This window comes from Typha latifolia, chromosome 6 (assembly GCF_019914945.1).
Source record: "Typha latifolia isolate L0001 chromosome 6, TyphaL0001v2, whole genome shotgun sequence".
In the NCBI taxonomy this organism is placed as follows: Eukaryota; Viridiplantae; Streptophyta; class Magnoliopsida; order Poales; family Typhaceae; genus Typha; species Typha latifolia.
In genome coordinates, this window is record NC_133091.1 from 10,979,752 (window position 1) to 10,992,415 (window position 12,664).

The 12,664-nt window shown below is 34.1% G+C and overlaps 1 protein-coding gene across 1 annotated transcript; it reads right to left on the bottom strand.

Annotated features, from left to right (window-relative positions):
* Window positions 1–8,691: 8,691 nt before the first annotated feature.
* On the bottom strand, window positions 8,692–9,816 carry LOC140790226 (abscisic acid receptor PYL4-like). The gene has a single exon (XM_073140207.1). It carries the CDS (start codon window positions 9,773–9,775, stop codon window positions 8,945–8,947), a length of 831 nt encoding a protein of 276 aa, XP_072996308.1. The 5' UTR covers window positions 9,776–9,816; the 3' UTR covers window positions 8,692–8,944.
* Window positions 9,817–12,664: the final 2,848 nt, after the last annotated feature.

Genomic DNA, 12,664 nt, shown 5'->3' on the forward strand with positions numbered 1-12,664 from the left:
AAGGCGGAGAGGTTGAGGAAGAAGGCCCAAATCCATTGCTCTTGTTCAATTGAATGGATTGGGCCTTTTTAGCAAACGGAAGCCCAAATAGAATGGGCCTATAGGTCAAATAGAGACAAATTATTCAATAAGAACTATTAATTTCTCTCTAGTATTTAAAATTATCGATCACTCTTTTAACTTATAATGATAAATTAGTTATATTTTATTTCTCTCTTAGTTATCTATTATTTTGTAAAAAATAAAAAATTAATAAATTAGTAAAAGCCCATACTCTTATTATTAAAATAATAATAATAAGGATAAAAAATAAGAAAATACTTAGTATTAAATTATTGCTCTAAAATTGAAAGATTGTCCGACTTCTGCCAAACTATTAGATGTGCACTTCTACCAGACTATTAGATGTGCACCTGTACGCAATAATCCCACACAGCAAACCATCGCTATTAGAAAATAAGACATAAGATGAATGTGTTAGAGAGGGCGTGATAGTGATCATTGGACATTTGAGATCGACATACTATTGCAGATTTGACAAACCTAATCCGCATATATATCAAATGTATTTTATAATTCTACTGATAACTAGAATATTCTACGCAAAGGAGAAAATGTGCAATATATAAAAATATAGTAGCTGTTGTTATCAGGATAAAGAGTAAGAGATTTGAGGGCTTGTTAGGAAAAGTTGCAAGCCCTTCTTGCATTATTGCATTGTGGATCACTTCTGATTCAATATATTTATATATAAAGAGAAAATAGTGAGTGTTATAAAGTATATTATATCAATGATAGCATGAATTGTTTTAGATTAAATTTAAAAAGTTTTAAATCAGTTTCTATAATTAGGACTAGAGTAAGATCGTCACTTTTTCTATCAAAGCTAATAGAACGCGTATAAATGATCAAAATGCTCCGTCATGTTTATTACGCAGAATATATTAGTTTTAAATTTAATTTTTTTAGTTTATATTTGTTTTATTCCTAGATGTGATCTAAGTATGAAACTTTATAAAAATCTAGATTTAATAAAACTTACTGTATAGTTTGCATAATCTAGAAAGTTAGAGAAAAAAATATATGAGTTTTTTTTAAAGAGAAAGAAATACTTATATAAAAAGAAAATAATATTTTTATTTATAAAAGTTAAAAATAGAGGGAATTCAGTTCGCTATATTACTTTACCCTAAACCCTAAGAGCAGATAGTAGTTCGAGACTTTTTGAAGTAAATGAAGTAAAGTGATATTGAGCATAAGTATAGATAAGTATAGAAGGATAAAATATATTTAATTCTTAAATCTAAATTCAACTAGCCACGGTGATTGACAAGGAAAGGAAAGGAAACAGCCATCATCACATGAGAAAGCCAAATTGTGATGGCCTTTTAATTAGGGGAGAACAATATAAAAGTAAATTAGCTATCATACTTTTATTCTTCTCTGCAGGGATAGACAAAGAAAATTCTAATGGACAAGAGTAGGCCCAGTTACTCTCATCCTTTTCTCTCTTCATACCTTGGAAAGATGAAACATCACTAGGTTTTATAGTCCCTCCCCTTCCCCCCCCTGCCCACTCTAGCTAATACTGCAGTACTATAAGGAACATCTTGCATTGGGACAACTGCAAACTGGGACCCCTGCAACTCTTTGCTCACTGAGAGGCTCATAAAAGGCACTACTTCTTTTCTTTACCACAACTTCCTTTCTAGGATTATAGCAGGGAAGTATAAATAAAAACTCACAACTAATGGATTGATTTAATCATCCTACAAAGGTAAGAGTAGATAAAGATCTAATTTGATAAAGACTTTATCTTTCAATTCAAATTAGGATTAAAATAGAGTTCTTTGATATTAAGTATAGTAAGTGCTACTCCTAGTTGTTTTTCATAACAGATTAACTCCCCCATAGTCACAGGACTATAGAAGAAGTGGCAATTTGATAGCTACTTGAATAAAATAAATTATAAAAACATAGAAGGTAAAGGATTAGACACATAAAGGGCTAAAGCATGGCCCAGGATTTGTTAATTATGGACCTCTGGCTATTTTTATTAGTTGTTGATGCTTAAAGATTTGTTCCTTAATGTATGCTTATATTGTTGAGTAAGTTGATTATTGCATAACATGACAGCACTACAGATAAAAAGATATTTAAGTTATCTGAAATATAAAATTGATTTAAATTTTGTTTTCCTTATAGAACTGTCATGTTATTATGTTTGGAGTAGAAATTAAGTAAATTTTTTTCCTTACAGGTGCATTTTTCATTTTATATATATAACCAAATTGAATATTAACCCGATTAGATAACACTGGTTATTGGTTCAACCGATGGTTCGCTTATTTAAATCGCTAGTTTGAAAAATATTTAAAAACTATACAGATAATTCTAAAAGTAAAATATATCTACAAGTACGTATATCCTTTAAAATATATGTTATTTATATATATACTCTCATGATTATTTTTTAAATTAAATAATTTAATAAAAAAATTTAATTAAGATAAATACTTAAAAACTAAAAATAAATATATTTTTTATCCTTTTTATAATTATATTATAAACTAAATATTTTTAAAATTTTAGGACTAAAATACAATTAGGATATGTAATAAAATAATTAAATATTAAGAATAAGTGGGTAACTAAGTAAAAGTATTTGACTAGACTAGTTTGCTAAAAATAGTTCAGTTGCACGGTTCAATAATCCAACCGTCGAATTAGTCAATTTTTAAACTAGTCTAATAATCGTTTAAATTTTTAGAGTAGTCGGTTAATTATAATTGTTAACTAATAATAGTAAATATTATTATAGTAATAATATTAAAATATTGGGTAAGAATGAAAGTGGAACATTGAAAGAGAAAGTCCACATTAATTATGTACATAATAATATGATTGGCATGGATTACCAAATTACAGTCAAGGATCAATATCCGATTTCCATTATTAAGGAGCTTTGGATGAGCTTATTAGTGCCATCGTGTTCATCAAGCTAGATCTTCGTGCACGCTACCATTAAATCAGGATATGAGCGGAGGGCAACCATAAGACAATATTTTGCACACATGACAAACAACTATTTATTTTGTGTAAAATATCGGTAGATACTTTAAAATAACTTAGTATACATGTTTTATAAAGAGAATTATAAAACATGCTATAAATTCCTCAAAATGAAATTTGAATTATAAAATAAGTAAAGTATAAGGTATGATTTGTAAAAATCCCTTAAAAATAACTTCTTAACCAAACTAGCTTCTTTATCAGAAAAATGTGACCAAATGTTTGAAGTTAAAAATTGTCTAGCTGATGTGAATAGTTATATTGAATAGATAGAGATAAAACATCGATTTAATGATTTACTTTATAATAATAAATAAATAAATAAATAAATGCTGCCAAGAAAGCCTTATTTGAGTCTAATGACTTATATGATTAAAACTGCCCTAGAGTAACGATAATTTAAAATTTTCTATTTGGATACATCCTTTTAAGTTCAATATTTATTTAACAAAGAAAAATCTACAATAATTTAGAATTTTTTATACCACATTTAGATGCTGTTTATTGGAATTAACATATAATGACTATTGTTCTCTAAATACTTGGAGTGGTTGGTGAATTATCATAGTATTAAAGCAGGGTTTTGAGTTTGAATCTACCTACTCTTTTAAATTCGGGATCTTAAAACAGTCTTAAGCTTAACTTAAACTATTGTTTTCTAATTGTTTAAATTTTTAGAGTAGTTGGTAAGTTATAAATGTTAACTAATAGTTGCTGAAACAAGATGTGCCATTAATTACCTACACAATACTGCCACATTATCTTTAAATTAGCTGCAGTAACGTAAACGAATTGATCTCAAAATTAATTATTTCCTTAATCAAGAGGATTACTGCATACAATAATTACTATTTATATGCCTAGCTAAAGAGAAGTGGCCATAGCTGTTGCTAGATTTTGACTGACATTAAATAGATATGGAAGTAAACTATTAGAATATTTCATGGCAGTGGGGATTCACTGTAGAATCTAAATATCAATTGCTTGAACTGGATAAGAACAAGATTATTTTAGTAAATGTTATCAAATGGAACTCTTTTTTTTGTCTTGGAATTGACTAAGATAAAGGTTCTTCTTTTTTATCCTTTTTTTTTGTTTTTTTGACTGAAGGACTTGATATCTCCTTAAATTAGGACCTATTTGATGCCTAAAGGAGGCAGCTGAGTGTCAAAGAATAAGGACTGTTCATGTGTGGAATAAGACTAATTTTAAAAAGATATTCTAATTTTTTATATCAGAAAAGGAGAGCTCATATTAATATAAGTTATTTGATTAATTAGTTGAATATTAGTATAATAAGTAATAATTATATTTGATATGACATAAAATTGATATTAAAGTAATTAAGAATAGTGAATTGTATTGGGAATTGATGATATTTTAAATCAAATGATAAAAATACTCTTAATTGAATGTAAATTAGTAGTAGTAATTACGTGTTGCTAATTTAGGAGAAAAATAGTAATTTTAGATTATTATTAAATTAATTTTTAAAAGTTGTATGAAATAAGAGGGGGAGGGAATAATGAATTAGTATATCAGAAGAAGCTAAATTGTTTAGTTACTATACAAGAAAAAGAAAACTTATTCCAGAAAAAGGCTATTTTTATTTCATAAATAAATAAGGGCTAAAAGTTTAACAAGTCAGAAGAAGATAGTCCTTATGTCTCCAAATAAAACTCTCGAAGGCAACTTTTCTAATTATTCACCCGTTTGACTACTTAGTTGTCATCCTTAAGGACATGAATAAAATACAGTTTCAAACTTATATATAAGAGAAAAATATTCTCTCACTAGTCTGCGAATATGTCAAAGGCAAGAAATCTACTTACACATTTTCTTCACCAGCTCCTAGGAGTCTGGATCAACAATCATCTTCAGAGATGGGAAGGTATTTCTAAGGCCTAGTCCATGAGCCTAGGCGATTGATAGCAAGGTTGACTTGCTGGGAGCAAGTTTGCAGATGACCATTCACATGGGTCACGCTACATCCCTAAGAATAACCCTCACACAACCTTATTAGCCCTGGCCCACAAATGAACAATATGTGTTTAGTTTCACCCAACCTAGATATGATGGCAGCCACTTGAGATGAGGCCGCAGTGAGATTGTTTGGGTAGAATTGGTGCTCTTAGCATAGCAATCAGCCAAAAAGGTGGCCCAGCAAGTTACCACCCTAGGGTGATTTACAACACCGCCGAGCACAAATTGATTCCTTTGCTTCCACACAACTCAGATGGTGGAGACAATCAGCACCTTGATTCACAAGTTAGGACCCACATCCATAGCCCAGTTCTTCATAATCTAGTTAGGGTTGATCCAAGAGGGCAAATCAACCCCTTTAGCAAGCTTAGTATTAAGGAGGGCCCATGCCTCCAACCCAAATTGATAGGTGTAGAAAGGGTCACTAGTTTTTCGGTGCAACTTACAAAGGCTGTAATTATCATCTTGACCCATGTTAGGCTTAATAAGAAGACGGTTCCATAGTAATTTCCAGCAAAAGGTGTGGAGACTCTATGGGTTATGAAAAGGCCATAAAGGAGTTTTTAGCCTTCCTAGTTGTTTAAGGCTATGGGGATAAGATGAAAGTAGATCAAGCATGCTTTCACCTCTTCCTTTGGGTGCAACCACAAAATCCACTCGTCCAAACTGGTGTGGCTCCCAAGGCAAGAGAAGAAAGGCTGAAGGCCAGATTCGATCTGCCCTCAGTGATGATATGACCAACGTTCCAAGTTTTGTTGTCCTCTAGGTTAGTTGCCAACAGGTTGTCAGCCGAGAGGGATGGATGCATAACCCGGGGTTGCATGTTCAAGGGTATGATAGTGACCCAAGGCTCACTAGCAACCTGTGTGGTCAAGTCGTTGTTGATCCATTTGCGGGGGCTTGTCTTCAAGATGACAGAAATCTCATAGAGTCCCTCCTAAGATCTAAAAAACACCTGATAAGGCAAAGAATTGAGCTCCATGTATTTAGCCTTCATGATCCGAACTCATAGAGTATCTGTAGAGTTAATAACCCTGAAAATAAGCTTGCTAAGGAGAGTAGACCCAGCAACATTAAGTTGTGTGATAGCAAGGCCTCCTTCAGACTTGGGCTAGACACAATATCTCAGTATATCAAATTGAGCCCTTTGCCTTGTCCTTTGTCCCGCAAAAAGTAGAATTACTTAGAGTGAGATTACCTGTAATTGATATGAGGTTATTTTTCCACCTTGCCAACTTCTTAGCAACCCGATCCAAGAGAGTCATCTGGCCACAGATATAGACCTAGCAGCTTAAGATAAGGACACCCAGATAGACGAAAGAAATGCATCTTGGCCACTCAGATCCTGACTACATCACATAAAGAACCAGCAAGGTTAGGGCTAAGCCATTATGAGAGATACAAATTAGATTTGTCAAAATTAACTTTCTAGTTGGATAATTATAAGTATAGGTCTAGACAATTGCAGATGCATATTATATTTGACTGAGAGGCTTGGACAATCAATTGGAGATCATCTGCATATAAGAGATGGGTGAAATGAACATCCCCAACCCTAAACCCATACAAAAGGCCACTACCCATCCGAGAGTTATGAATGCTAAAGAGGAGCTAAGAGACAAGGATAAATAAACAGTGTGACTACGAATCTCTTTATCGAAGCTTGCGATAGGGTGCAATCCACTCGAAGGTGGAACCATTGACAAGGATGGCAAACGGGGAAGAGGAGATAATCTGCCTTTATCTAATTAACACCATCCTATGAAACCGTATGTGGACTAGGGTACCAACAACAACCTCCCATATTAAGCAGTCATAGGCTAGACAAAGTTTAATAGGTAGAATGAGATAAAAGTTTGATGTGAACCAGTTGTTAGCAATGTATGCAACTTGCATATGCAAACGGTGGGCATTATTAAATCTTAAAATAAAGAAAGAATGGAAAGCATAACTTTGGGAAAAGAGTGACTACATTCCCCTGCCTTTACCGTACATTCCATATTCTTCCCGTCTATATATAAGTTTGCGATGCTAATTCTAGCTTTATTATCAAATAACAATTGATTTCATAGCTTTGTTATCCTAAGATTGATTAGTATATTTGTGTTAAATATATTTTACCACCGTTTCCGTTAACTCAGAAACTCTACTTAAAAGCTTAAAGCATTAACAAATAATTTTTTTTTATATTTAATATTCTAAATAAACTTGACTTAAATGGGACGAATATTTTATATTTTTAAATAGCAGATTGGTCAAGCCTGTAATAAGGTTCGAACTGAAGTGATATTATATTAACTCGTCAATTACTTTAAAAAGTTAAATGATTTTATATATTGTAACGTGAATTTTCTATTTGTATCATTGTGCAACTTTAAACTTTTTATTGAGCTGCAACCATGGCTTAGCTAAATAATTTAAATAATCCCACATCTACTAAAAAAATATGGATTAGGAAGTTCACTACGGGCTTAGTTAAATAAAAGAAATGTTGATGAGTCAAGTTGGTTTATTCGAATTCATAACACTTTTTAGGATAAAAGAACAAGAGCTCCACTAAGTTTGGACACAAAAAAAATCTAACAATTATATCTCAGTATAAAGTTTTGGGGGGTTTAATGATAAATATTTATCACCCTAGTTTTTCAAGGGATTAAGTTGCATGAAAAATAAATAAATTCCAGAAATATTACTAATATAATTAACTTATTCTAGTTTTCAAACATTTCTCTTACTTAATGGTAATATTATATTTTCTTTTATTAAATTATTGAGACTTAATCTATTATACTTTTTAAAAGGTAACCGTTTGAAAAACTAATCAGGAGGGTATTTGTGTAAAAAGAAAATATCAACCTTAGATAAGTATACACACAAATCAAAAGATCTTTTTAAGGGTATGCATGTAGAAGAGAAAAAACAAACAAACCCAAGAATCAAATTAAGAATCTCTCGTATTCCCCCATTCCAAAATGTTCAACAAACGCAGTCATCCAATCAATTAGTCCTCAACCCCAGGCTATAAAAAGAAAAAGAAAAAGAAAACGAACAATGACCATACTACCCGTGACACAGCTGGTGACGGTGAATCCCGGTGCGGGGCATTCTGGTCAATGTCATGGCAAAGAGTTGGAATGTGACCTTTGGCGAGGGGGAAAGGGAAGGGTCATGGGTAGCGTGATACGTCCAAATTATAATCAAGCAAATTGCAACCCCCAACTTGCGACCCCAACTTGCACACCCCCCATCTATCTATCTCATTCTTATATTGGAGGAGAGAATTTGGAAGGAAGAAAGAAAAAGGGGGGAGGGAAGGGGATGGCAAAAGCTTTGAAAACTGGAATAAAGAAAAAAAATTTCTCCAACTTGCAGTTTGTTTTAGTGCCAAGTTGAATCTGGGCAGCTCACTGATTCCAGTAGAAATTAGTATCTTAATGCGGCGTGCAACGTCGTCGTTAGAATGTCCAGGAAGAAAAACTAGAACTAAAAAGAGTCTCAAAATTGCACATTTTATTATATTAGTGATGTTACGAACATAACGAGATGCCTATTCACACAAAAAAACCAGCGTTGGGGATGTACGTTGTGGAGCAGAGCTCGCTCTAGGAATTAAATGTGATCATAAACACAGCTGGATACAACTAAGGATAATATTTATTATTCACATCATCTTTGATCTATTCTTTTTTTCTTTTTCTTTTTTTTCGTTTTTGGCTCTCCGTATCTGAAACATTAAATAAAAAGAAAAGGAGGGGGGGAATTGAAAAATAACAGCAGGAGAGAGAGGGAGTCGCCATCGCTGGCTCTTTCGCAAGTGGAAGGAATGGATGGATGGATGGATGGGAAGCGGGTACGACTCAAAACCCCACCCACCAGGGGAGGGGGGAAATTACTGGTTTGTCCTCCAGAGCTTCTCGGCGGTGCGGGCGAGGGATTGGAGGTTGCACCGGACGATGGTGTCGACGAAGAGCTTGGTGTCGTCGGGGGTGTTGCCGGGGGGGACGTCGACGACGTAGGACTCGACGACGATGGTGCCGCCGGAGGGGGAGGGGTGGAGGGTGGTGACGGAGCGGTAGTTGCGGAGGCGGTGCTCCCCGCCGACGACGCGGAAGGAGATGACGTGGCGCTCGTCGTCGAGGATCTCGAGGAGCTCGCGGCTGGAGGCGGCGGGGAGGCCGGAGATGACGCGGACCTCGCGGAGGGTCCCGACGTGGCCGTCGCCCGCGAGGACGGCGCAGCTCTTGACGAAGTGCTTGTAAGCCTGGGGCTTGTCGAATCGGCGGAGCACCGACCACACCACCGGGACGGGGGCGGACACGTGCTGGACCACAGCGGAGCAGCACTGGTTCGCCGCCGGCGAGTGCTCGTGGTGGCGTGCCACCTCATCAGGGACCTCGTGATCCGCGCACCCATCCGATGCAGTGGTGGTGATGCTGGTGACGACCACCCTTTGTGGTTGGATCGAAGGCTTGGAAAGTGGAACGCAAGGCATCTCTCCCTCCCTCCCTCCCTCTTTTGATTTTTTTTTTTTTTTCCTCTTTTTAGAAGGCGAAGGAGAGATTTGGGAGATTTGGGTATCAGGGGGGCAGTGGGGGGGGGAATGGAGGAGGCCTGGAGGGATTATATAGTGACGAATTTGGGGGAAATAAAGAGGTGAGCTTTGATGGGGGTCTCTTCTTCTTCGGTGAGGGGCAATTTGGTACGGATATTTTGGAACCATTATGCGCAATTGGGCCTTCTTTTTACGGAAGGATTCAAAAGAGGGATAAGATAATCGTAAGGTATAATTATCATCTTTGTAATTAAATTTCACTGTCTATGTATATTTTTCAAACATAAATAAGAATTAATAAATATTAGCAAATTGGTTCGGGAGAACGTGAACGAGTGTTTAGCAAATTGGGCAACTTTATTTTTTAAATATTAATTTTATTTTCTATTCTTTTCTTTTTGTGCAAATGGGGCAAATTGAATTATATTTTGGTGAAGGTTGAAATCCTCCAGTGGGGAGAAGTGGGGAGGGTATTGAAGGTGATGGAGGTTTGAGTGGGACAATGAACTGGTTAAATTAAAATTAAAGGTGGGTGATGTTGTGGGTAATAAAATAGGAGACAAGTTGGTGGAGATGATGTTACTAAACTGTCCTTTGTGCCCTCGATGCAGCTTTAATATTACTTTATTGCCCTATTTCTTGCTCTTTTCCTTACCAACTTTTCTTAAATTTGTACACTTTGTGATAACATTTTTAATTATAAAACGAGGGGCCAAAATGTGATAACAATACCTTAGTCTGTAACCCGTGGACCCAGATGATAACAATACTCTTAACTTATAATTTCCAAAATTATAAAATTTATTATAATTATAAGTAAATATAAGATTCATCTATTAAACAGATTAAACAAATAAATATATTAGAAGCATCTAATTCGTGTTGAATTATCGTATCAAATCAAGACTTTTTTTTTTAATAAAAAACTTTTTTACTTACAGAAATCATCAATGCCTAGTGAAGCTACTAGAAGGAAAGTCTCCACTCCACTGCTTCCAAATCTCGGAAAGAGAGAGAGAGAGAGATCCGGAGGGGAGGATCCAGAATTAGCACAGATGAGATGTAAAACCGGGGTTGTATTTGTAAATTGTGCTCAAAGAAAAGGTCCCCAAGAAAAATGTGCATGGCAGTCATGTAAGTTTTCACAAGTGGGCCTTTCTGTAAAAAAAATTATTGCTATAAAAAAGAAACAAACAAATGGGTAGCCCACTTGCATGGTTCCCTTAAGACGGTGGATAAGATAAGCATTACCACCGGCGGAAGGTGGGGGAATTAAAAATAAGGAGGGGGGCTTTTGTGCAAATAGCATCGCCAACTACGCACTGTGATTGCCTGCAGCCCGGATCGCAAGAATTCTGTACGCTTCCACTTGTTTCCCAATCATAATTTTCCACGTACGGCGATCCTCATTTGGCTTGCTTTTATGATTATATTAACTTTATTATCAGCAAGTGGGCAATATAATTTCGTTGTAACGTAGTTACATGGAAAGCCTCTCTTTTACATGGAAATGGAATGAGGAGGTCATCAATGTAGTCTAGTAGTCGAGTTTTATCATAATTTAGTCTATCAGGACTTATTTATTAGGATGATTTATTCAGCCATCTAATTTATTTATTAGAGAAAGCTAATCTTCTTATCTAGTCTATGATTAGCACCGGAAAATACCTACTTTTATCAAGATACTATGTTGATCAAGCTTAGCTTTATATAAACACAATCTCAGGTGCACTATAGGAACCATTTGACATTTTTAGAAATGTGAGAGAAGTTAAAGTGTTACAAAAGATAAATAATAAGTTTTATTAGATGAAAAAAGGGTAATAATTAGGTGTAATTAACCTAAATAAAACTGTTTAATAAAAAATTAATGATTTAAAAATTAGGCTACACAATCTAATAATATACAGGCCCAAATACACTTAGAATATTTTGTACACAATTGTCAACAATTAAAAACCTAGCATGACGTCCTTATTAAAAGCAGATTATGTTCAATCCAATCGCCAGAATGGTTAATTTTGATTTGATTCACATTGTTTTCCTATTATTTTATATTACCTTCAAGTTTACCCTAAACTATAAACTTAACATTAAAAATTAAGAGTTATAGTAAGACTTCTATAACTAAAAATATTACTCATATATTCAAGCATTTTCTTTTGTTTGTGCTTCTCTTTGTCAACTTGATTTAGAGCTTGAATTGTAAAAATAGAGAAGTTGGGCCTAATTGTAATCGATTAGAATCGGGTTAAGATCAAATCTCCAACAAACACAAAAATCATGACCAACATCACTCAAGGAGCGTGACTAAGAATATATCTCCACTTCTCAACTACTTTAGATTTTATGTTTAATTTTAATTTGATAACATTGGGATTGAAGATATATTTGATTTAAAACCTTACTATATGTATATATATATAGTTTAGACTTGAGAGAACTAAAGTTAGATGCTTTGAGGATTGTGAAAATAAATATAAAAAAAATACAGTCTCTAACAATATGAGTACAGTGTTCTAATAATAATAAAGAAAAATATAGGGCATTTTTTATATCATTTTTTGTCGTTTTTACTAAAACACTCTTCTTGTTTCTCTATTTTCTCACCTTTCAAGAGCGTCAACTAAACCGAAGGATATCAAACAAATCTAAACTATCCTGATAATATTCAAATGTAAACTTATTTTATAATAAATATAGGGAAAATTTACCAATTTATTTTTATTATTATTCACATCATATGATACATACGGATACTTAATAGAAATTTTTTAATTACTTTTAAAAATAAAACATACACATCATTTGAATTTAAAATATAGTTCTTCTCTATTTAATGATGAGTTGTGAATGATAATAAAGATAAAATATAGGGAGCTTTTGATAAATGTCCCTAGATATAGAAGGTAAGTGGTTATCCGCCAAGAAGAGTTTCCATTTGTGCGACGCCGAAATATTCTTCTAATGCTGTCAGCCAGTCACCACATTGATGAAGATTGAGGACTTTTCCGTAATAAATGCAAATATTTGTCTCACAATCGAAAAAGAAAAAAG